General features: G+C 35.9%; 1 protein-coding gene across 2 annotated transcripts in view; it reads left to right on the top strand.

Moving 5' to 3' along the window:
- LOC114049845 (geranylgeranyl pyrophosphate synthase) overlaps positions 1–27,121 on the top strand; it is a 51,155-nt gene that overhangs the window by 289 nt on the left and 23,745 nt on the right. The window contains exon 2 of one of the 2 annotated variants that reach the window (XM_027871270.1): positions 23,285–23,380. In XM_027871270.1, coding sequence (XP_027727071.1) covers positions 23,311–23,380 — 70 coding nt within the window. In that variant the 5' untranslated portion in view covers positions 23,285–23,310. Of the gene's footprint in view, positions 1–23,283; positions 23,381–27,121 lie in introns of those variants that run through there. The other variant, XM_027871271.1, reaches the window with a different exon arrangement.

Raw genomic sequence — 27,121 nt, forward strand, 5'->3', positions numbered from 1 at the left:
GACAAGGACCCGGATGCTGAAGCGGGTTGATGTGTTATAGGGTTGGGTTTTTTTTTGTTTTGTTTTGTTTTGTTTCTGTTTGAGGGCAGGGGGAGAAAGAGGGAGGATGGAGGCAGGAGTGTGAGCCCCGTATGAAGAGGGAGCCTAATCCAGTGATCCCCGCGGAGGGCGGGACTGGCTTTGAAATAATAGTCTTTAAGTTTTGGCTAAAATTCCGGTTCAGCCACCCTCGGAACGATAGCGTGTGGCTTCTGTCAATTTCCTGGGGACTTACTGGTGCATTTTTTTTATAAGAGCCAGATTTAGAGTCGGAGGATCTGGGTTTGAATTCAGGCAGTTTGCCATTTGGTGCAAGTGTGACACCTACTCTCTCTGGACCCTCAACTTCATCTTTTAAGATAAGGGCCTTAGAACTAGGTCAGGGTTCTTAATGTAATTTGTGCCCTGAACGCCTTTGGCAGTCTGGCGAAGTGTGTGGACCTTTTTACAGAATAATTTTGTAATTCATAAAATACATAGGATTACTAAGTAAACCAATTATTGAAGTGCACTTACTAAGATATATTTTTTCAAGTTCACAAACTCCCTCACCCTTCTCCCACCCCCTCTAAGAATTAATCCTTACACTAGAAGCTCCTTCCTGTTCTAGATCTAAGATTTCCTTAGACTCATAATCCCAAGGTTTTGGTGTTGAGTTCTAACTGTTTGGAATCCAGAGAAAGCGTCCTGCTTCACAGGTACATCATAGGAAGCATCACTCACTTGGCAAAAATGTTTATTTTAACCTTTTTTATTTTTTGCAAAACAAAAAAAATCTGGAATCACAATTTGATCTGTAGGTGCTTGATGGATCATTTGCGCTGATCCTCATTGTTGTCTTTTGTGACTGCAAGTCTAAGGCAGTTTTTTACACTCAAAAGAATGAGGAATGATGTAGTTATTTATGCCTTTTCCAGGGAGACATTTGTAGTTTTTCTTTCACCTGTAACATTGGATGTCATGTACCACAAATGAACTTATTTGAACTAACATACTTGATATCTAAATGTAAAAGGTTGAGGATGTATATCCACTGTGATAAATTAAGATTTTATAGTTGAATCAGATTAGGCCATATTCCACAGTAGATAACGTTTTCTGTCTTCTAAAGCAAAAGAATAAGGAGACAATTATTAGAGTGCTGAAGTTGGAGCCAGGGAAGAGCCCATGGTACTTATTAACTGTCTATCAATGAGCAATTCACTTAACCACTGTGAATCTCTGTTTCTTCATTTGTAAAATAGGAATAATAATGCCTGTAGTATATACCTCTCTCACAGGGTTGTCAAGGATCAAATGAGAAAATCTGTGTGTTGTGTTGTGGAGGGAATGGGAACAGCCTTGGGGGAGAGAACAAATTGTGCAATCTGCCTTCAATAAATGACACCCAGATTCCCTAGAAAGAAAAAAGAAAATATGTAAAGCACTTTCCAAATCTTAAAGTGTGTGCATGTGTGTGTTAGTCAAGGACAAAATGACTTCTGTTATTTCTCCATTACTGTTCCTGTATGTTCCCTTCCTAGAAAAGGCGATAAACATCTTGCTAACCCGAAAAGGTAGAATCATAGAATGTTAAGACTAGATGATATCCAGGAAATCATTTCTTCCAACCCCCTCGTTTCTACAGGTAAAGAAAGGAGGTCCATGGAGGTGAAATGCCTTGTTCAAAGTCACAGTTAGTTAATAGTACAATTAGTTTTTATTGAAAGCTTACCATGGGCCCAGGATTGTGCCAGATACTGTGAAACATACAACTGGTTCATGCTGCCTGGGGTCTTATATTCTAATTTACAGGACAAAACTAACCCAACAGACAATTGTAGAACTGCTTCATGCCAGTCTTTATGAAGGTAATTTTATTTTCCATGATTTTTAAAAATTTATTTAAGTGATGTAACCGTTGCAGAGCTTCAGCTTGAAATGTAATGTACCATCTCAGTGCAGATCAAAGATTATTAAATTAATGTCTTTGTTATTTCCAAAAATACTTTGCAAAAGTTCAGTTATTTCTTTGTGTAATACATACAAAAACTGGTTAAGATAAAGGTAGAGTTTTTAGAAATCTTATATATCCTATTTCCCTTGTATTCTTTTTTCCAGACATATTCATAGTAGTATTCTGCCACTAGCTGTGGAGGTAACTTAGGGGAACTTACTCTGTAATCTTGTTATCCTGGCAGGTGAAAAATTGTCTGCTTTGTGTAGGTAAACAAATGTGTTATACATGGTGCTGTGAGTCTATGCAATATAGAGTTTTGAAACAAATTATAGTAGGATTAATCATTATGTGGAAAGTAGTATATTGTAGCTATGTAGCTTAGAAGCTATTGCGTTTTTGCCTAGCTGGTCATTTGGGTCTGCTGTTGCTGAGGTAATTAATATATGATAATAGTAGCTTGGTCCAATTCTTTTCTTTATTTCCTTATGTAAGAGTGAGTACTTTATTTTGGAATTCTTTACCATTTGTCATCAAAAAGCCCGACTGGAGTCACCTATTTGTCATCTATGCCCATAAAGCAAAGTATTAACATACAATATATGAATCTGCATATTTATTTATGCAAATGGTTATATGTAGAATATTAGTAGTAAGGATCTGAAAAAGTTTTGTATTTTTCTTAAACTACAAATAATTATGTAATGTAAGACTGCTTTCTTTTGTGTGTAACCCCTCAAGCAGACTAGATTCTCAAAGCTTATTACATTGTTGGCTTAATACTATGGTATTAAGGGGATAAAATCCTCAGTTACAAGAACTGCTTTCTTTGTATCCAAGAGCCTATAGAGAATGAGATCACAGTCTGAGATGACTATCCTGTCTGCTCCATGAAGGTCACTGGAGATTGAGAAAGAACAGTACTGTGAGTAAAAGGGGAGAAAAGGGATTTTTTTTTTTTAAACAAGAAAACTAAGAGAAGTTATCAGAGATTTAAATACCCAGTACTGTAGACTCTATTTATCCAGCAACTTCTATACAACTCCACTGAAAAACAGAAAGGAAACAAAGCTTTAAGCATCCAAAATAAATTTCACAAAAGGCCATGCACCATTGTTTATGCATTTTACTTATAGTCTGTTTACTCCTAATTTAGATAGTCTTAACAATCTCGGGTTTTTTTTTTTTAACTTATATTAGTTTGAAAGAAGCAAATTTTGTCAAGTTCTAAATCAGTTACCGAATAGATCATTCATGAAACAGATGTTCTAAGAAACTAACAAAAATATACCTAGAAAATCTTTCTAGCTGTGTGATACCAGGGAAAGGGCACTGAGAGGCAGCTAGGTGGCACAGTGGCTAGAGTACTGGCCCTGGATTCAGGAGGACCTGAGTTCAAATCCAGCCTCAGACACTTAACATTTACTAGCTGTGTGGCCCTGGGCAAGTCACTTAACCCCATTGCCTAGCCAAAAAGAAAGAAAGGGCACTGACTCTGGAGTCAATGGACCTGGATTCAAATCTTATCTCTAAAAGTTTCCTCCATAATTCTGGGCAAGTCACTTAACCTCCTGAACCTTAGTTTCCTCATCTATAAAATGAAAGGATTGGATTAGATGGCCTCTGGGGTCCCTTCCAGCTTCACTTCTATGATTCTGGATCCTTTTTTGATAAAATTACAAGACTGGCAGATCAAGAAGATATTGGCATATTATATCTAGATTGCATAAGGCATTTGACAAAATTTGAATGGCAAGTCAGGCAGCTTACTCAGCCCTGCAGGGGTTGCTCGAGTTCCAAAAACAGTTGGGCCACAATTTAATCAGCGTACTTAGGACAAATAAAAGTAAAGTAATAAAATATTACTGGTGTTCTCCTCCAACCAGGTATATAATTAATTCTTCCTCCACAAAGTTAGGAAATACAAAGGAAGAAAGAAGAGCAAAAGAATCTTCCTCAGCTCATCCATGATGTCTGGAGTTTGCAAGTGCCTTCCTTTCTGTTTATGATTGTGTTCTGCTAGCAAGGCTATCATCTAAGGATGGCGTCCAAGAGAATAATATTAATAATAATAACCAGCATCTATATAGCTCTTTTAAGGTTCACGAAGTATTTTATGGGTATTTTCTTATTTGAGCCTCACAACAACTCTGTAAGCTACATACAATAGCATCTCCATTTTCCAGATGAGGAAACTGAGGCTGAGGGAGATTAGGTGACATGATCACACAACTAGTAAGTGTTTGAGGTAAAATTCTAGCTCAAGTCTTCCTGACTCCCAAGTATGGTGTTTAACTATGCCACTTCCTATTATTATTCTGTACATCCTGTCCCTTTTTTTTTTTGTTAACAAGTTGGTTGTCAATCCTAGCATGTAGCACATCAGTGACTTGGTGACTATGGGTACTTTTGAACCAGTCTAATATTGCCTACTAAAGCCATTCCCTTTGCTTCAGGATATAAATGTGGCAGAGCTGTCAGAGTTTCATGGGATTCTTCAGGATAAGCAAGAGAAGAAGTTTATAGTAATATGGAAGGTTCACATTTGGTTCAATGACTGTACCTAAAAAAAAAAAAGTTGATTAATGTTGATAGCAGCCTGGAGGGGAACCCGTAGTGTTTTCAGGGTTCTACTGTCCTTAGCCTTTTTTAACATTTTCATTATGGATACCATTGGATGAAGTGGGGGATTTTCTTTCCAAGTTAAGTATCTTTATTTTCTTGTTTAAAAAAAAGGAGATTTACTATGTTACACTGTGCTTAAAAATTATACCGGAAGAATTAAGACCCAAGTTCACGGCCAACTGCTAGGCTGAAAGGAAATGACCACCTGACTAGATTAGACAAAGTCCTGTATAAACATCAGCAGAGTTACTGAAGCATATTACAGAGGCTAGAGGAAATTAGACCTTTGTTTCCTTCACACCCCTCCATGCTTGTTTATTAAATTTTATTTTGGTTTTTTTTTGTTGTTGTTGTTTTATTGTTTATTAAATTAAATTAAAACAAAGTTAGAACAAATAGTTAATATTTTGGATGACAGAATCATGCTGCAAAAATGTCAACCAGCTGTAATAATTGGATGAATGTAGAAAGATGAAACTTACTTGTAAGTCCTCGAGACTTTTAAATTAGTTACTTCAACAGTCCAGACCTGAGGAGGGAGCAGACGTTTCTGGATATCTCCTTGCTGTGCCCCCTGTACTCTGGCCAACATCCTCATCTTCCCCCTCATACCGATCCTTCTGAAACTTTGGCTCTATCCTTGGGCTCCCAGTGGGGTGAACTGTCACCTTATCTTGCCTGAAATCAAGCCTCCATCTCACTTGCCAGCCAAACTCAGTTCCCAGTCATTTCCACACCCTGACTATTTCCACACCATATCATCCAACTTACACTGTCCCCTTGTCTTGTTTTGTTGTTTTTTTGGGTTGTTTTTTTTTTAACTTTTTTTTGGTTACATTTTGAGTTCCAAGTTGTCTCCCTCCTTTCCTCCAACCCCACATTAGAGAAGGCCAACATTTGATATAGATATATATGTGGAACCCTATAATATATACTTCCGTATTTCACTTCTTTCTTTGAAAGTAGATAGCATTTTCCTTCATAAAGGCTTTAGTAGGCAATATTAGACAGACTGGTTCAAAAGTACCCATAGTCACCAAGTCACTGATGTGCTACATGCTAGGACTGACAACATAGTTAATATTATTTAAATGTTCGTATTACTCAGAATAACTTAGTCATTCATAGTTACTCTTTGAACAATATTACTGTTAATGTTCTCTTGGTTCTACTCACTTTGTATTATTTCATGATCTTTAATGAACTTTCATAAAAGTTCTCTTTCTTGCAAGTCTTTCCATGTTTTTCTAAAATCAACCTGCCCATCATTCCTTACAGCACAGTGGTATTCCATTACAGTCATATACCACAATTTATTCAGCTATTCCACAATTGTTGGGCATCCTCTCAATTTCCAGGTCTTTGCCAACTCAAAAAAAGCTGCTATAAATCTTTCAGAACATACAGGTTCTTTTCCTTTTTCCCTGATCACTTTGGGAAACAGACCTAGTAGTGGTATTGCTGGATCAAAGGGTATATACAGTTTTGTAACTCTTTGGGCATAATTCCAGGTTACTCTCCAAACACCATCCCCTTTTTCTGTTATTAAGGTGTTGTCTTTCAAATGTAAGCTCCTTCAGGGTAGAGTATGCCCTTATATCTTGCGTTTTTGTATTTGTCCCCAGTGCTCAGCAACCCCATTTACAGTGTAGGAGTCAGCAAACTAAAGCCAGTCACCTGTTTTTGTATAGCCTTCAAGCTAAGAATGGTTTTTACATTTTTAAATAAAGTTTTATTTTCGTTGGCCCAAACTGTACTTTGCCAATATCTGGAATAATAAAGAGAGAACTGGCCTCAGAAAAAGGAAGACCTGGGTTAAAGCCCCACCTCTTGACACATACTGACTTGTGACTCTGGGCAAGTCTCAGCTTTGGGCAACTCATTATAACTGTAAATTGCAGAGAAAAGGTCAACCTACATTGGGTAGCGGAAGTTCCTATACCAGAGAAATTACAGGTCCAGGCCCTGTCTCCTCATATTTCAGTAGATAGTTTTGATGCGTTGCTGGAAAAAGCCATTTCATAGTGAAGAACTGAGCCTACATTTGAAGTCTTTAAAACTACATAGGTCCTACAGACAGGACCTACTATTATCCATTGGCATAGCCTTGAACAATCCAGGATCATCACCGTGTCATAATGAAGCATCAGGGTAGCACTGAAGGCCTAGAAGAAAATGAAGATAGGTAGGGATAAGCGTAAAATTCTGTATTTTGATTCAGAAAGTTACCTGTGTAAGTTCAAAATAGAGAAAATGTGATTAAGCAAGAGTTTGCATTACCTTAGGTATTTTAACGAACTGCAAACTCAACGTGAGGCTACAGATCCTAACGCAATGAAAATAGTAACCAGCAAAAAAAAAAAAGATATGATTAAAGGAAGAAAAGAAGCATTTATTAAGCTCTAGCTATGTACCTGACACTGTGCTAAGCACTTTACAGATATTGTTTCATTTAAACTTTACAACAACTCTGATAGATAGTTGCTGTTATTATTCTCATTTTACAATTGAGGGAACTGAAATGGACAGAAGTTAAGTGATTTGCCCAGGTTCCCCCAGCTAGAAAGTGTCTGAGGTCAGATTTGAATTCAGGTCTTCCTGACCCCAGACCCAGTGTTCAAACCATTGTGCCACATTGCCTCTAATTTTTTTTTAAATGATAAAAAATGAGAGACCAAATGGAGAATAAAAAAGGCAACTTGTTCAGTAATGCCTGAGCTAAAGAACAAAATAAAAATAATAGCTATTCAAAAGATAATGCAGTATAAATATTTTCCAGGTTCAGTGTGTACATACATCATTCTTCATTTCTCCACCAAAGTCATCACCTTCATCTGAGATGAGAGGGTCTACTTCTGGAGTCAGTAGAGAGGAACAAATGGGAAGAAGGGAATGATTCATGGATGAGGTTTTGGATGAAGGAATGGATAGAATATACTCCTAATCTGTAAGTAGGATTATTAGTCTAGAGAAGAGTCAGGATATTGCCTCTTGAATCTTAGTCTTGGAATGGTCTTCCATAATAGACATGACCCAAATGACTGGTTTTCACAAAACAGTCTCACTATGAGGAGCCAGAGTTACATGCATCTGAGTCAGGAGGAGGAAAAAAAAATTGGAGGGGTGGAAAATGGGTTATGGGCTAGCTGATCTGAGTAGAAGGCCAAGGCCCTATCAGTCACCATCCCTTGGATATTTCAAGATGACTCAAAGAAGAATAGACTGCATCAAGAAGTAGGAAGTTGCCCAGCACTGAAGCTGTTAATTTAGAGGCTTAATGGACACTTGGGTGGTCCCATTGTTTAATGGGTGTTGGTTTTTCCGCTAAGGTTCAGGTTTGCTCAGATGATATCCGGCCCCTGTTAATTCATAGGTTGTGTTAGCAATGTGACATGACTTCAGAGAGTTGTCTAATATTAATCTACAGTCTTGTGGCCACCGTTGGCATGGTTGTCCTATTGTTCTCTGTAGTGGTCAGGCCAGATCATTATAAATGCCATATTTTAGGTGGGATATTGATTATTAATGCTATCTTCTAGACATTGTACTAGTCACTAGAAATATGTTAACAAAAGAGAAACTTTCTATCATCAAGGAACTTTACATTCTATACAGGGAAAATATCAGGTAGGAAAGAAAGAAGATACAAGGCATCCTGGAGGAGGGAGCTCAGTAACCATAGAAGGGACCAGAAAAGTCCATGTGCAGAAGATGGAATTGAAGCTAATCTTCAAAGCAACCAAGGATTCTCAGAGATGGGAGAAGGGAAGGAGAACAGACAGCCATTGCAAAGGCACAGAGATGAGAAAGGAATGGCATGTGTGAGGACAGCAAGAAGGCCATTTTGGTTGGACTTTAGAGTGCAAGGAGGGGGTAAATAGGTAATAAACCTGGACAAAGAAAACTAAATTGTGAAGAGCTTTAAATGCCGAACAAGGTTATATTTGATCGTAAAGCTTATAGGAAGTTATTGGAGTTTATTGAACACATTGACATGGTCAGATCATGGGCTTTAAAAGTCACTTTAGCATCTCTGTGGAGGATGGATTGTTGTATGGAGAGACTTGAGGTAGGGATACTAATTAACAGGTTATCACAATAGTCTAAGTAAGAGGTAATGTGCTGAACTAAGGTGGTGACCTTGTAAATGAAAAGAAAGGAGCAGATGGGAGAAATGTAGAAATACAACTGACAGTACATGGCAACAGTGGATTTGTAAGTTGAGTGAAAATTAGATTGAGGGTAACATTGTGGTTGTCAATGTGAGTTATTGGCAGGATGGTATTATAATCATGGTCAAGTTTGGAAGAAGAGTGGCTTTTGGCCATGTTGAGCTTGAGATACCTATGGAACATCCAGTTTAAAATGTCTAACAGCTCAGCATTGAATATAGGTCTGAGAGTCATCTGAGTAGAGGTAATAATTAAACCCTTGGGGGCTGATGAAGTCACCAACTGAACTAATATAAAACTAATATAGAAAAGAGAAGAGAACCCAGGACAAAGCCTTAGCATATATCTGCCAGGATTGTGATATGTATGATAAGCCAGCAAAGGAGATTGAGATGGAACAGTCAGACAGGTAAAAGGAGAACCATGAAGAGAGTATTCAGGAGAGGGTGGTCAACTACATTAAATGCTATAGGGAACCTGAGAGGAATGAAGATTAGGAAGAGGTCATTAATTTGGCAATTAAGAGATCATAAGTGACTTTGGAGTTTGCAATTTCAATTGAATAATGAGGTTGGACACCCCATTGCAAAGGCTCTATTTTTTTTTTCCAAACTTAAAAACCAAATAAGATGAGCATTTTAACATACAGAGTTTCATGTACAGGATTGTGTATGAAAATGCAAATCTTATTATGTACAGCTTGATTTTCCTTTTACATAAGTAATAAATTCAATATTTTACTTATATTCCTATGCTTGCCTTGTTTCATTTTGACATTCCTTCTGTTCTTTTGTTCATTAAAAAAAAAAAAGATTCAATGACCCTCTTTTCTTTCTTGCTTTTCTTTTTCTTTTTTTGTCGACCCTATTCCTGCCCCACCTCTTACTCCCAACTCCTTCAGTCCCTCACATTGGGAAAAAAGAAAAACAAAACCCTTGTCACATACAGGGTTCCCCAAATGTCTTATTGTGGTTCTAAGCAAAAAGCTTAATATCCATGAAAATATTTATAGCAATACTTTTCATGGTAGCAAAGAACTGAAAATCAATCAATAAACATTTACTGTTAATTGAAATAAAGTTAGTCTATGGAAGGGGGAATGGATAAACATTCTGGTACGTGAATAAAATGAAATATTATTGTACTATAAGAAACAATGAACGTAATGAATTCAAAGAATCATGGAAAGACTTATGTGAACTGATATTCAGTGAAGTAAGCAGGGATAGGAAAACAATATACACAAATGAATACAACAATGTAATAAAACAGTTACCACAAAATAATGGAAATTGAGTGTTGTGAAATTATAAAGAACAAATTTGGCCCAAAAAAAAGAGATATGAAACAGAACTTAGTGATACTCCTTTGCAGAGGTTCACCAGAGTGGAACATAGCATATAATGCCAGATATTTCAATGTATTGATTGCTTTTGCTGAATTTTTTTCTCTTTTTCCACTTTAAAAAAATTCCTTGTTACAGGAGGTGGCTCTCTGGGAGGGAGATATCTAATGTAAAACCAAAATATGTCAGTACAAATCTATTTTTTTAAATGCATAGTCAAGCAAAGTAAATTCTCACATTGGCCATGTCCAAAAGCATATGTCTTATTCTGCATTTTGTGTCCGTCAGTCTATCAAGAAGTAGGTGGCGTGCTTCAAAATCAGTCTGATGGAATTATGGTTGGTCATTGCACTGATAAGAGTTTTTAAGTCAAAGTTGTTTTTCTTCATAGTTTGTTAATACTGCATAAATTGTCTTAGTTCTACCCATTTCACTCTGCATTAATTCATATAATTCTTCCCAGGTTTCTCAGAAATTGTACTTTTTGTCATTTCTTATGGTACAATAATATTCCATTATGTGTATGTGTTATAATTTATTCAACTATTCCCTGTTTTGTGTTTCTGCTTCTTTGCTGTGACAAATAGAGCAGCTTTTTGGGAGAGCATATGCTTCCCAGACATCACCATTCCACTCAGACCATTATTTTCAACCCCTCCCCACCAAGAATTCTTAACATATCTGTTTGTTTGTTTCATGGACCCCTTTGGCAGTGTAGTTAATCCTTTCTCAGAATATTTTTAAGTGAGTAAGATAAAATAGACAAAAATTACAAAGAAAACCAATTACATTAAAATAGCATTTTTTTTTATTAATGGACTCCCCCCCGAAATCTGTGGACCCCAGATTAAGAATTGCTGCTGTAAATTCTTCATCCCTTTTGACCTAGTTATTCCACTTAGGGACCAGATTATGAATGTAATTGCTTACTTAATTGCTGTGTCCATCCATTTTGTCAAATTTTTTCTTTGTGAGAAAGAAGGGTTCTGAGGAAGGAAGAGGGAAAGGTATCAGGAAATGCGTTGTGATTTTTTTTTTTTTTTAAAGCATCAAAACTTTTAAGTTAATTTACCGTAATCAATTTGACAGTTTTGGTTCCATTGGATAAAGTACCACGATAGTCAAGCCAGAGCCAGAGTGTTATGGCTTGACCCCTGAGCCAGCCAGCCATCTTGAAAATGTGTGCAGTTATAAACAAATAGAATCTAGTGGTACAATGTAGATAAGAGCCAACACCAACAGCAGTACTTTTTTGGTTTGCTTTCTATATTTTTTCAAAATGCTTTCGTGTCTTAGATCTGGAATGGACCTTAGAAATCATCTGTTCCAACCTCCTCATTCTACAGATGAGGAAATTGAGGTCTCAAGAGACTAAGTTACTTCTTTATGATTATACAGCTTGTAAATGGCAATCAAGAATTTGGTTGTATTTTGACTCCAGATGCTTTTGCTGCTCTATGTAGCATTGCCACCTCATTGAGTGATTTTTCTCTAGCTAGCAGCAGCCCCTGGCCCCTTATTCATTAATATTAAATATAAAATTTTTCATGTTATGAAAAAATTATGTTTCAAGTTACTCTTCTAATCCTAACCCAGACCCTTTGCTTTAGGGAGAGACCCTGAATTAAGGTGGAAATGATTGACTTGACACTAGATAGCATGTCAGAAAAGGTATATTAGGAAGAGACTGGTCTCTGATCAATCAGACTTCTTGATGTGAACATTACTATAATCAGAATTGAAATTGGGGTTTTTGAACTGGACGGTGTATCTCCATCATGAGATAAAGAAAAGGAAGCCTCCAAAAGAAGCATCTTTTGGGTTTGGGTAGACTGTTCCCTGTCGGTGTCCTCCTAGCTCCAGGTCCATTTGATTTTCATTTCATTTTCCAAATATGCTTCTCTGTTGTGCGGAGGAGAAGATAATCGGTTGGCATCTTTAAGTTTGGCCATTATGGGTTTTTTTGTGTGTACCATACAAGCAATTTAGTGTCATGAGATAGGGCCTCATGGGCCAGGGTACCTCCATCACTCTACTTCTCAGTGTTGGTGTCCTGTTCAGCTTTTACTTTCATTCACCCCACATAACCAGTGCATTGCCAAACCTTGTCATTTCTACCTTCTCTTGTATATGTCCCTTTTTCTCTATTCACCCAGTCTCCACCCTAGTTCAGGCCTTCATCACCTCTCTCCTGGATTATTGTAGTAGCCTAATTAATCTCCTTGCCTCAAGTCTCTCTTCAGTCCAGTCTATCCTCCCTTCATCTACCAAAGTGATTTTCCTAAAATGTAGGCCTATGTCACCTCCACCCATCCACTCATAAATTCCAGTGTCTCCCTATTACCTCAAAATCAAATAAAGTCCTCTGGCATTTAAGTTACTTTATAACCTGGACCATTTCTACCTTTCCAGTCTTCTCATATCTTTTTACTTGTTGTTTCTTATATATGACACTCCATATCCTATCTCTGTGCCTTAGCCCTGGCTAACCCACTCTCATGGAATATTCTCCCTCTTCTCTTCCTCTCAGTTTCCCTTACTTCTCTCTAGACTCAGTTCAGATGTCGCTTTCAGTGACAGGTCTTCCCAATCCTCCTAGCTAGTGGAGCTTTCCCCTCTTAAGAATACTGTCCTTCTAATCTATATGCATCACATATGTACCTTGTCTTTATTTTCATGTCATCTCCTTCATAGTAGGTAAGCTCCTGGAGAGCAGGGACTATTTTTGTAGTTGTTGCCTTTCTTTAGCAGTGTTCCTGCCACATAAATGTTTTTTGATCAGTTGATCATCCATGAATAAGCTGACAATCAGAGTTACAGAACAGAACCTCAGAGACCAAATAAAGAAATAAGAAAAAACTTGAGACCTTTCCTGGCCAGAGCTGTCCTATCCCTTACTGTGATACTGGTGACTCCAAATTCAGAGTTCGTGATTTATCATTAGAAAAGGCCAAAAGGGAATCTCTCAACCTGATTTCTCTTGACATTTTCCCTGAATCTGATTATATGTTTACAGAAAGAATAATTAGGTGTGGTAAGGTAACATCGTATATAAGATAACTCATTTATGTAAAAAGCTTCAAACTTAAGGGCATAATATTTGAATGAAGATCAAAGAAATCGAAACTGAAGTGATGTCATGGTGAGAATACACTATAAACAGTCAAGCAATCTGGAGGACACTTTAGAAGGCTGTCACAGAAGCTACATATAGTCATGATGGAGGACTTCCACTATCTGTCTTTTTGTTTCTTAAAAGCAAATTAACTCCTCTGTCTGATCTTCTGAGCCTTCCCAATCTGGCCCCAGCCTATTTTTTCAGGCTTATTTTATATTACTTCCCGCTGTATACTCTACATTCTAACCAAGCTGGATTAATTCCAGAATATACTATTCCCCACACATGACATTCCCTCTCCCATTTCCATAACTTTGCCCATTCTATCCCCAGTGCCTGGAATGTACTCCCTCATCCCATTTACCCTCTTAGAATTTTTGGTTGCCTTCAAAGTTCAGCTTAAGTGCCATCCTCTATGTGAGGCCTTTCCTGATCTCCACCCCCTCCAAATTACTTTGTAGTTTATGTGTTGTGTGTGCGTGTGTATATTATGTATTTGTGTATATAGAGACATATATGTGTATGTATATTTTGTTTTCTCCCAATAGAATGGAAGTACCTTGACAAAGTCAGGGACTGATTAGTTTTTTTCTATTTCTATATCCCTAGTGCCAAGCACAGATCATTGTACATGTTAAGCACTAATAAATGGCCAATGGCTGAATCGACTGCTAATTTCATCTTTCAGTTCATCTCCTGAATTCTAGGCCCATATTGTCAAATATTGGATGTCCCAGATTCAGCATGTCTGAAATGGGACTGATGGTCTTCTCCTCTTCTCCACCAAACAAGTCCCACCTTCCAGACTTCCCAGGCTCTGTGTGAAGGTACCATACTATCCTCCCAGGACCCCAGGTTTGATACCTCTAAGTCATCCCTAACTCTGCCTTTTTCCTCATCCTTCATAGTCATTTATTGGCTAAGTCCCATCAACTATACCTCTGTATTACTGTTCTCTTCATGCACTTGGCAACCACCTTTATTAGGGCTTGAATTGTCTCTCACCTATATTGGCTTAATTGTTTCTTTGTTTCTAGTCTCTTCTGTATACATACATATATATATATATATACACACAGCCCATCTTCTCTTATGTGGCTGCCAAAATAATCTTCTTGAAGCCTCAGATAAGGCCTTGTCACTGTCCTGCCTTCAAAACCTTCAGTGTCCGCCTGTTGTCTCTAGTTGAGAATACACTCCTCAGTTTGGCATTTAAGATTCTCCACAATCTAGTTTTACCCTGCCTTTCTGGCTTTATTCCATAATATTCCCTATCACAAACTACACATTTTAGCTAAAGTGAACTACTATCAATTCTCTGAACTCAAAATTCCATGTTTTGCCTCTGAAAATTTGTGCAGGTGGTTTCCCATGCCCAGACTTAACTCTTTCCTTATCTTTGTCTCTCATAATCTTTGTCTTCAAAGTTCAATTTAGGTGTCACTTCCTCCATTAAATTTTTTCCAATACCTTAATTATCACTATGTCCCTCCTCAGACTTCCTTGTATTTATGTGTGTGCATAAGAATCCCAGGAGGAAGTAACCATATTATCTCAAAATTCTCAAGAAATTAATAAGGAAATACCACATATAATCTGATGACTACTATCCCAAAGTCTAGGGCACATTATAAGAGTTAGTGCATAAAAAACTATTCCTGAAGCTGTAGTTGCATCTTTATATATGAAAGATGGTACATCTTATTGGAAGAGTATCTAAGCTATATTCTATTATTGGAATTAGCTGACCAGTTGTTCCAAGAAGCTCACCATAGACTAGGTAAAGAGTTGTCAGGTTATTGCTTCTTTCCATATTTGGGCCAAGTGAAGTTTCCTATATTGAGTCAAATTAAGCCACAGACAGGCTCTACGCCTAGTTATTCCCTTTGCTCAGTTTCTTTAAGTTTCAACTTTATAATCATATTCCTTCCAGAAATTAAAGAGTTAGTTTTCCTGGAAACTGCCTGCCCAGTTGTGATATAGCTAGATAACATCATTTACAGGTGGAATTGGTTTTTACATTTACAGGTTGATTGTTTTTTAACTTTAAACTTTTATCTGTCATTAATGAAAACATTATTGATAAATACTTTTGCTCTGCTCCATGGGCTATTTCTATAACAAGAATGAGAGGAAGCAACTTCAGCAGTCTGAATGTTACACTTGCGCACATGGAGAGACCAGTTATGAGGCTAGCCCAGATGAGAAGTGATAAAATCCTGACCTATGATGGTTGTCATGTTAGTAGAGGGAAGGGGACAGAAGTGAGGGCTGTTGTAGAAGTAAAATTTGGCAACTGCTTGGGTGGGGTTGGTGGGTGAGGTATGAGTAAGAATGGAGTCAAGGGTGACTGAGGCTGTGAACCTTAGTAATGATTGGAAGAAAGGTGGTACCTCCATCATAATTAAGGGAGTTTGGAGGGGAGGTAGGTTTAGGGGGAAAGAAAAGTTCCGTTTTGGTACATTAAGGGTGAGATGCCTACAGGATATTCAGGTAGGTATTCCAACAGACTTTTGGTGATACGGGACCAGAGCTGGAGAGAAATTATTCTGCTGAGAGCCTAAGGGGTAAAGGGAAGGGAATTAAGTCTTTAGAAGTATCCTACTACGTTCCAGATACTGTGCTAAGTGCTTTACAAATATCTCATTTAATCCCCCAACAACCCTGCAAGATATCAACACCATTTTACAGTTAAGGGAACTTGAGGCAAACAGAATAAGTGGTTTGTCCAGGATCACATAACTACTAAGCATCTGAGTCTAGATTTGAACTCAGGTCTTTATGTCTCTAACCCTACACTTTGTACACTGCACCACTTAGCTGTCCTGAGAGCAAGAAGTGGGAGTTAAGTGATATAATAAAAAACTTCTTAATAATTTCCAAATAGGGAATGTGCTGCCTTGGCAGATTGTGATAGTGGTGTTCTCTCTTCCTTCCCACCCCACAAATCTTCGAGCAAAGGTGCGGAGCTCTTGTTGCATTTGTTTCATGTCTTACATAGGGGATATTTGTTCAGGTAAGGGTTATATACTACATGCACTCTAAGTGCCCTTTCAGCCAAGACTCTAAATGTTACAAAGGTCTAGAGGAATGAATGTATGTGAAAAGGATGGTATGGCTCACAAGATGAAAAGGTATATATTGCTAATGAACTGTAACTTTGGAAGAAATAACCCCCAAAGATAACATCACAGATCCACTCAAGTATTTTTCCATGTTTCAAGGCTTTTTAAAGACAGAAAATTCCTTTTTTCTGCTGTGTAACAAATGCTAAATCTCATACTGTTTAGGTTTTTGATGTTTTTGTTGAAAAATTTAGTTTTGAATAGAGATCACTAAAAGGTCTAATAACACTATATCTCCCTTTCTACTTATGCCGTTATAAGTCATTTTACGTGTCCATACTTCAGTATAACATTAATCATGTTCTTGGAATAAATTTTTCCTATCTACTTTTATTCTTATCTTTTGTTTTGTTTTCCTCATAAGTCATTAAAGGTTTTTTTTAAATTTTGTACTTAATAACGGTCTTAAATACAAAGGGTGAGACCATAGATATAAAAGATAAAATCCCCAAGTAAAACTTGAACTATTTACGTGTTAATAAAGGGAAAATTAGAACCTTTAAAAAAATCCTATGTCTTTCTTCTAATTTCTTTTTCATCTTTGTTTTGTTGCTCTCTTTTTATATATTCCTAGTCAATATGCATTTTCTGGTTGTTTTCTTCACTCCGCATCACTTTATGTTTCCATATTTTTTGTATTCTCTATATTTGTCATTTTATGGTGTAATTATTAATGTGCAGTTAGGGGTAGCTGGGTGGCACAGTGGATAAAGTGCCAGGTCTGAAGTCAGGAAGACTCATCTTCCTGAGTTCAAATCCAACCTCAGACACTCATTAGCTGTGTGGCCCTGGGTAAGTCACTTAATCCTTTTTGCTTCAGTTTCCTCATCTATAAAATGAGCTGGAAAGGGAAATGGCAAACCATTCCAGTATCTTTACCAAGAAAACCACAAATGCAGTCACAAAGAGTCAGTCATAACTGAAACAAATGAATAACAATGAATATAAGTACATTCATTGGTATGCCACAGTTTATTTAGATGTCTCACAATTCTTGGTCATGAAGATTACATCCATTTTTCATTATTACAAAGGAAACAGCTACAAATATTTTTGCATAGGTAAGTCTTTTATTGTGCCAAATCATATGATTAGTTTTGAAACTCTTATATTACTAAAACTGCTTTTTTAAAAATTACACTAATTTGTAGTCCTACCAACCATTTTTGCCCGTTTCCTTCAACTTTGACATTTTTGTCATTTTTTCTTTTATTTTATTATTTGTAAATTTCATAGGGTTAAGGTTATCTCATAAGTTTCTATAACTTGTAATTCTTTAAATTTTAGGGAGTTTAAATAATTTTTCAAGTAACCTTTGAACATTGATATCCATGAGCATTCCTTCAATTTCTTTTTCTTCTCTTTATTGCTAAAGCTAACATTTCTAGTACAGTGTCAGATAACAGTGGTATGATGGACATTGAAGTATTATAAATTTTTATGTTTCTTCTAGAGTCTAGATGTCAAATTTCATCAAGTGTATTTACCACAAAGATTTTTTTCTAATATAATTTATTTCACTTTGGCTGTCATAGGCTTTGTAGAGAAGAAAAAGAAAAAGCTTTTGTTTCTGTATAATCAAATCTATAGAGTCTTTGTGACATGTCACAGATAATGGGCCAGCCTTGGCGACAGAAAGACCTGAGTTCAAGTCCTACCTCTGACACTATAACTAGATTTTTGGATCAGGGAAATCACTTAACCTCTCAGTGCCTAAGACATTAAGACTTTTTTCTAAGTTAAAAAAAAGTTACCCATCTGAAGACAGACATTAGCTGCCTGGACAGTTTTCATACCACACTCATATATCACAGGTCTAGACCAAGAAAAAGTAAATAAAATGTTTGTCTTCCAGGAATTTTGTTTGTTTAATTAAAAATTCTCTACACAGTTGAAAAATATATTACTCTTTCTTTGAATTTAAAAATATTTGTTATCCTGAAATTTATTTTATTTTTTAATGTGAGATAAGAATATGACTCATTTTGAGGGGATAGGAAACACTGCTATATAGCTTCTCCAGTAGTTTTATTGAATAATAATTTCTTTTCCAAATGTTTTGTGCTCTTGGCGGTATCAAATACTAATTTCTTGTGTACATTTGTTTCTGTTTCTTGATTCTCTGTTGTGTTCCATCGGTCTATATTTAATCTAGCACTGGATAGTTATGATAATTACTGCTTTTTAGCATATTTTGAAATCAGACTGGGTAATTCCTTTATCAGCTTTCCCCCTTTTCTTGCTTTCTATCGTTGATTATTGGTTTTTCCACATGAACTGTCTTTTCAACAATCAAACATTTCCTAAGTATCTACTACATGCAAAGTATTATGCTTAGGATGAGAAAGGAGGAGACAGAGTCCAAACCAATTTCATCATTTTATAGACAAGGAAACTGAGTCTCAGGAAGGTTAAGTGACTTGTCTGGCATCATCTCCAGTAGGAAGGATCAGAGGAGACAGTTGAACTCAGACCCATAGATTCAAGAGTTAGCCATCTTTGTATTGTATTGCACTGCTTCCAAAGCAATAAAGGGTAGAAATGAAGTCATCAAAAGTTTCTGTATATGAGATCATTGTTTATCTAGAAAATCCAAGAAATTCAACAAAAAAATGAAGAAAATTTCTTTAGTTGGGGAGGAGGCCCCTTTTTTTAAAGTGGGAATTGAGTTTTCACTGATATAAAACAAGGAAATTCCCTCTACCAGTGTAATCTGTGGTATATGAGGCTGCCTGGAGGCTCTGAGATATTAAGTGACTTGCCCCAGTTTACAGAGGTAGGACTTAAACCCAAGTCTTCCTTACCCAAAAGGATTGTAAATGTCTCCATTACTACGTGAAGTCTTTCAACAGGGCATAAATATACAAAAGAAAAATCACCTTCATTTTTTATACATTATAACAAATAACAGGATTTGGTAGAAAGATAATACCATTTGTAAACTGAGAAAGTCTATCAGATATTTGGGGACTACTCAACTAAAAATCACCAAAAAGTGATTTTGACAAAAATAAAGGAAAAAAATGAAAATTTGAATATTATATTAATCTAGCTAGGCTGAGCCAACATAGCACAAATCTATTACTTTTCCAACTAATTTATGAATTGTAATATGCCTTTTAAAAATATTTTATTGATGCCTTTTTTTCTTTGCATTACAGTCTTGTCAGCCCTCTTCTCTTCCATATTGAACTGTCTCTTACAAGAAAGAAAAACAATTGAAAACATCTCAGGCTGTGACCACAGATGAAAAGCCATTCAATCCTTTATCTTAGTAGTCCCTTCCCTCCAGGCGCTACCACAGGCAGCATGTTTCCTTTTCTGCTCTCTAGGATCTAAGTTGGTTTTTCAGTTACTCAGACTTTGACATTTTTAGTGATGTTTTCATTTACACTGTTGGTAGTTATTGTGTAGATTAGGCTCATAGATTTAGCTCCAGAAGGGACCTTAAAGGTTCTGCTTTAACCTTTTTTTACAGATGAGGAAACTGAGGCCCAGAGAGGTCAGTTGACTTATCCAAAGTTAAACAGAGAGTGGCAGAGGTAGGACTTGAACCAAGTTCCTCTGCACATAAATCTCATGCCCTTTACACTAATTAGATTTTATAGATAAGGAAATTAAGGCTCATTGTCACACAGGGATTCAAATGCACCTCTACCATACTATTTAAACAACTCTGAATAAAACTTTTGAAATTCTGGTCTTTGGGAGGTTTTTGTGTTTGTTTTTTGCCTTTTTTTAAATTCTAGAATTTTATCTTATGAGAAATATCTCATGATGATTAGCAGGGACACTACAGTTGAAATTAATAGTTTCTTAGATGAAATACTTCTCATTGAAGCTTGGAAGAGAGATTTTTCTTCACCAAAACAGCATTTCTGGCATCCCTGCACTGACTGGCACCCATCAATGAAAAATACTTGGTACATCATTTCTCATTTTCCTTTTTGCCCATTTTATCAGTCTGATGGGTATGAGATCTAACTTCAGATTTGCTTAAATTTGCATTTTCTGATTATTAATAAATTAATACGGCTATTGAGAGCCTGGATTTTGTTATCAGAAAACTGCCTGTTCATATCCTTTGGCCATTTATCAATTGGAAATGGCTTTTATTCTTTTTTATTCTCTTCTTTTCTTTGCTTTTATTCTTTCTATTATTTTTTATTATATTATATTATTATAATATTATATATTTACTATTTACTATATACTATTATATGTACTATATATATTATACTATTATATATATTACTATACTATTATATATTTCTATTATTCTTTTTCTCTATTATTTCTTTGCTTTTATTCTTATAAATTTGAAATTTCAGCCAGTTTCCTGGCTGACCTTTATCAGACCTTTATCAGAGAAACTTGCTACAAAGATTTTTTTTTCCAGTTAACCTCTCTTTAATTTTAGCTACATTGCTTTTGTTTGTGCAAAGAAAAAAATTTATAGAATTGTTCATTTTATCTTCTGTGAGTCTCTCAATCTTTTGATGAATTCTTCTTCTTTCCATGAATCTAAAAAATAATTTCTTATTTACACTTCCCTTTGTTTATGATGTCACTCTGCATCCAAGTCCTGTGCATGTTCATATACAGTGTGAGATGTTGGTTTATACCTAGTTTCTGCCATACTATTTTGTAATTTTCCAAACAGTTTTTGTCAGATAGTGAATTATTATCCTAGTAGCTAGAATGTTTATCAAACAATAGGTTACCATGCTCATTTGCTTCTGTGTGTTGTATACCCAAGTCCATTCAGCTAATTGATTAATAAATACCTTGATTATGGTTTTGTAGTCAAGCTGAGATCAGCTATGATAGACAGTTATTGAGATATTTATTTAGTATTCAAATAAATTTGTGAATGTTTTTGTATTTATAAATTTGTACCTGTAAAAAGTTTCTTCAATTTTTTTTTAATTTGCTGTGTTTTTCTCTATTCCTCTAATTTTTCCTAATGATCAACCAAAAAAGATAACACTGTCCCTTTTCCGTGGCAATTCTTCCAGCAATAAGTAGCTTTTACAGAACTGTATTATAACTTTCTGTGTGCAAACTTTTTTTTTGGGGGGGGGGTGAGGCAGTCGGGGTTAAGTGACTTGCCCAGGGTCACACAGCTATTAAGTGTCAAGTGTCTAAGACCTGATTTGAACTCAGGTCCCCCTGACTCCAAGGCCGGAGCTTTATCCACTGCGCCATCTAGCTGCCCCTACAATTTTTTAATTGTACAAATAAAATTACATATTTTTTAAAGTAAAAAAATTAATTTCACTAATTTTTTCTAGCCCTATAAAGTAATACTTTGATAAGAAATTCATGTTTTATTAACTGGCTTCAGAGGTATTGAATCTTCATATCTGTAGTGCAGCTAGAAGTTTAAACACAGAAATTGATCAGGGAACAATACAACTGTTTTAGAATAGAAAATGTGAAATAGATAAATTGATCCAAGCATATATGGCACCTTATAGCAATTAGGAAATAATTAATTAGGTAGGTAGAATATAGTAAAAGAAAAAATAATAAGACTCAAGATTCAAGAAAAGAAAGCCAAAGCATTACCAAGATGTAGAAAACTATGTTCAAATATTGTTGAAATAGAATGTTGCAGTTAAAGTAGAATCATTTCAGAGTGAAAGGGAACCAGAGGCACAATTTTGTCCACCTGTACTTAAGCAAGAACCCCCTCTATCACATATGCAGTTCTTTGCTTAAAAACCTCAAGTGAAGAAAAACATTACCTCCTGTGTCAACCCGTTCACGTCTTGGAAGGCATTACTTGGCAGCCGGATGGTAGAGTGGGTGGGTTGAGCACTGGCCTTGGAGTCAGGAAGACCTGGATTCAAATCCTGCCCCCAGTTCTTGCTAGCTGGGTGACACTCGTCTGTAAGGGATAATGATGGTGCCTACTTCACTGGACTGTTTTAAGAGATAGCATATGTAAAGTGCTCTGCAAGCCTTAAAGCATTCTACAAATGTTAGCAATTATTGTTGAGAAGTTTTTCCTTACATCCAAGCCTCTGTCTGCCTTACATACTTGAAGACAGCTTTCATGTCCCTCTGGAGGCTTCTCTTTTCTAGCTTAAATAAACGTGAACAAATCCTTCAGTGGATTCAGAGCCATAGGCCATAAAGGCCATTGCCTTCAGTTAAAACATAGATGGGGGCAGCCAGGTGGTGTAGTGGATGGAGCACCAGTTCTGGAGTCAGGAGGACCTGAGTTCAAATCTAGCCTTGATAATCTCAGGCAAGTCACTTAACCCCAACTGCCCCGCCAAAAAAAAACATAGTTGTATGTTTAAATTGAATTGACTGTGGATGCCCTTTCTTATTTTGAAAAAAAGAAAAAACAGTGGGTAGCTAGGTGGCACAGTGGATAGAGCTCTGGCCTTGGAGTTAGGAGGACCTGAATTCAAATGCAGCCTCAGACACTTGACACTTAACAGCTGTGTGACAGTGGGCTAGTCATTTAACCCTGGTTGCCTTGCCAAAAAAAAAAAAATATATCTTTTTCTGAGCATGTGTAAGCATGTTTACTCATTTTTTTGTATGATCTGTTTAATAGTGTTTTAAGATTTTATTCATTAAATCATTGTGTCATTTATACTCATAAAGGATTTTTTAAAAATGCATCTGCATAGTGATTTTTAAAGCACCACTTAGAGACAAGTTAAACCTTGCTGTAATCAAAAGGAGTCATACTGACAACCTTTCAGCCTTTACTCTCATAGGATAAGGGGGACAAGCTGAACACTGAAAGACTCGTTGAAGCATAGTGCTAAGAAAAGGAGCAAGAAGAATTTAATTTTTCATTTTATTTTTGTTTATCTTTCTAGAATCACATTGAAGAGATAATTTGAGGAATAAAATTATCACCATGGTTCAAATAAATAACAATGTTTTGTTTTTTAACAGATCAACTTTTTTGAATTCTACAAATTATGGAAGAAGCTCAGAAAACATCTGAAAGAATTCTTTTAGAACCCTACAGGTACTTACTTCAATTACCAGGTAACTGTTCTATTATAACACATAGTAAAGCTTTTTTCTGAATTTCCTTCTGTTCTGTTCTGTGCATTTTTAAAATGTTTCAGTGCCTTTCTTTTGTTTTTGCCTCATTATTACTAACCTTACTCTTAACTCTTTACTTTTTCCCATCCCCAATTAAAAACCAAGAGAAAGAAAAGGAAAAAAAGAAAAACCCTTGTAACAAGCTGAGTTAAGCAAAATGAATCCAAAAATTTGTGTTCTTTTTTGCCTCTTGTGTAAATCACCTCTCTGTCAGGAGTTGAATAATGTGTTTCATCTTTGGTGTTCTGGAAATGTGGTTGGTCACTACATTGATCAGAGTTCTTAAGTTTTTTGAAGATTTTTTCCTCCACAGTGTTGCTCTCTATGCATGGTTCTGGTTCTGCTCACTTCACTCTATAAATTCATGCTATCTAGGATTCTCTAAAATAGTCTCTTTCATCATTTCTTATGGCTTAGTAATGTTCTGCTACATTCACATACCACAATTTGTTCAATCTTTCCCCAACTTTCTAAGAAGCAATATAAAACACCCTTTGAATTCTAGTTCTTCCTATTTTTCTTTTTTTTAATTAATTTATTTATTTTTAGTTTTCAGGATTCACTTCCATAACATTTTGAGTTTTAAATTTTCTCCCCCTAAGACGGCATGCAGTCTGATATAGGCTCTACATATAAATTCATATTAAACATATTTTCACTTTAGTCATGTTGTAAAGAAGAATTAGAACCAATGGAAGGAACTACAAGGAAGAAGAAAAAAATAAAACAACAACAACAACAAAAGAGAGCAGATAGTATGCTTCAGTCTGCATTCAGACTCCATAGTTCTTTCTCTGAATGTGGATAGCATTTTTCATCATGAGTCTTTTGGAGTTATCTTAGATCCTTGCATTGCTGAGAAGAGCTAAGTCTGTCAAAGTTAGTCATCACACAATGTAGCTGTTACTTTGTACAATGTTCTACTGATTCTGCTCACTTCACTCAGCATCAGTTCATATAAGTCTTTCCAGGTTTTTCTGAAGTCTGCCTGCTGATCATTTCTCATACCACGATAGTATTCCATTATATTCATATACCACAGCTTGTTTAGCTATTCTCCAATTAATGGGCATCCCCTCAATTTCCAATTCTTGGCCACCACAAAAATTGCTGCTATAAATATTTTTGTGCATGTGGGACCTTTTCCCATTTTTATGATCTCATTGGGATACAGACCTAGAAATGGTGTTGCTGGGTCAAAGTGGTTGCACAGTTTTATAGCCTTTGGAGCATAGTTCCAAATTGCTCTCTAGAATGGTTGGATCAGTTCACAACTCCACCAGCAATGCATTAGTGTTCCAATTTTGTCACATCTTCTCCAACATTTTGTCATTCTCCTGTTTTGTAATGTTAGCCAATCTGATAGGTGTACTCAGTGTGATACCTCAGAGTTGTTTTGATTTGCATTTCTCTAATCAGTAGTGATTTAGAGCATTTTTTCATATGATTATAGATAGCTTTAATCTCTTCATCTGAAAACTGCCTGTTCATATACTTTGACCATTTATCAACTGGGGAATGACTTGTAGTCATATAAATTTGACTCAGTTCCCTATATATTTGAAAAATGAGGTCTTTATCAGAGGCACTGTCTGTAAAAATTGTTTCTTGGCTTTTTTTCTAAGAAAGTTGTATTGGCTTTGTTTGTGCAAAAACTTTTCAATTTAATGTAATCAAAATCATCCATTTTGTATTTCATAATGTTCTCTATCTCTTATTTGGTCATAAATTCTTCCCTTCTCCATAAATCTGACAGGTAAACTATTCCTTGCTTTCCTAGTTTGCTTATAGTTTCGGCCTTTATATCTAAATAGTGTACCCATTTTGACTTTACCATGGTATACGGTATAAGATGTTGGTCTATGCCTAGTTTCTCTCATACTGTTTTCCACTGTTTATGAGCAGTCCCAGAAGCTGGAGTCTTTGGGGTTATCAAACAGTAGATTATTATAGTCATTGACTATTGTATCTTATGTACCTAACCTATTCCACTGACCTACCACTCTGTTTCTTAGCTAGTACCAAGTAGTTTTGATGATTGCTACTTTATAATACAATTTTAAGATCTGGTACAGCTAGGGCACCTTCCCTTGCATTTCTTTTCATTAATTCCCTTGACATTCTGGACCTTTTGTTCTTCCAGATGAATTTTGTTATTATTTTTCCTAGCTCTATAAAATAATGTTTTGGTAGTTTGATTGTTATGGCACTGAATAAGTAAATTAATTTAGGTAGAATTGTCATTTTTATTATATTAGCTCAGCCTACCCATGAGCAGCTGATGTTTTTCCAAGTATTTGGATCTGACTTTATTTGTGTGAAAAGTGTTTTGTAATTGTGTTCATATAATGTCTACAGTAACTTTAAATGGAATTTTTCTTTCTATCTCTTGCTGTTGGGCTTTGTTAGTAATATATAGAAATGCCGATGATTTATGTGGGTTTATTTTATATCCTGCAACTTTGCTAAATTTGTTTATTATTTCAAATAGTTTTTTTACTTGATTCTCTAGGATTCTATATACCGTCATATCATCTGCAAAGAGTGATAGCTTTGTTTCTTCTTTGCCTATTCTGATTCTTTCAATTTCTTTTTATTCTCTTATTGCTAAAGCTAACATTTCTAGTACAATATTGAATAACAATGGTGATAATGGACATCCTTGTTTCACCCTGGTCTTGCTGGAAATGCTTCCAGCTTATCTCCATTACATACAATACTTGCTGATGGTTTTTGATAGATGTTACTTATCATTTTCAGGAAGATTCCATTTATTCCTATGCTCTCTAGTGTTTTTAGTAGGAATGGGTGTTGTTTTTGTCAAAAGTTTTTTCTGCATCTATTGAGATAATCATATGATTTCTGTTAGTTTTGTTGTTGATATGGCCAATTATGCTGATAGTTTTCCTAATATTGAACCAGCCCTGTAGTCCTGGTATAAATCCTACCTGGTTATAGTCTATTATCCTCAAGATAAGTTACTATAATCTCTTTGCTTATATTTTATTTAAAATTTTTGCATCTATATTCATTATGGAAATTGGCCTATAATTTTCTCTCTCTGTTTTGACTCTTTCTGTTTTAGATATCAGCTCCAAATTTATATCAGAAATTTTTTTTTAAGGCAGTTGGGATTAAGTGACTTGCCCGGGGTCACACAGCTAGTAAGTGTCAAGTGTTTGGTCTGAGGTCAGATTTGAACTCAAGTCCTCCTGACTTCAGGACTGGTGCTCTATCCACTGTGCCACCTAGCTACCCTTAGAAAAAAAATTTGGTAGGACTCCTTCTTCGCCTACTTTCCCAAATATAGTATTGGAATTAGTTGTTCTTGATAGAATTCACTTGTAAATCCATCTGGCCCTAGAGATTTTTTCTTAGGGATTTCATTGATGGCTTGTTCAATTTCTTTTTCTGAAATAGGGTTATGTAAGTATTTTATTCCCTCTTCTCTTAATCTGGGCAATTTATATTTTTGTAAATATCCATTTCACTAAGATTGTCAAATTTGTTGGCATACAGTTAGGCAAAATAGCTCCTAATTATTGTCTTAATTTCCTCTTCATTGGTGCTGAATTCATCCTTTTCATTTTTGATACTGGTAATTTGGTTTTCTTCCTTTTTTTTTTAATCAAATTAACCAAAAGTTTATCTATTTTATTGTTGTTGTTGTTTTTCATAAAA

The sequence above is a fragment of the Vombatus ursinus genome, unplaced genomic scaffold (assembly GCF_900497805.2).
Source record: "Vombatus ursinus unplaced genomic scaffold, bare-nosed wombat genome assembly UNPS02014798.1, whole genome shotgun sequence".
Lineage (NCBI taxonomy): Eukaryota > Metazoa > Chordata > Mammalia > Diprotodontia > Vombatidae > Vombatus > Vombatus ursinus.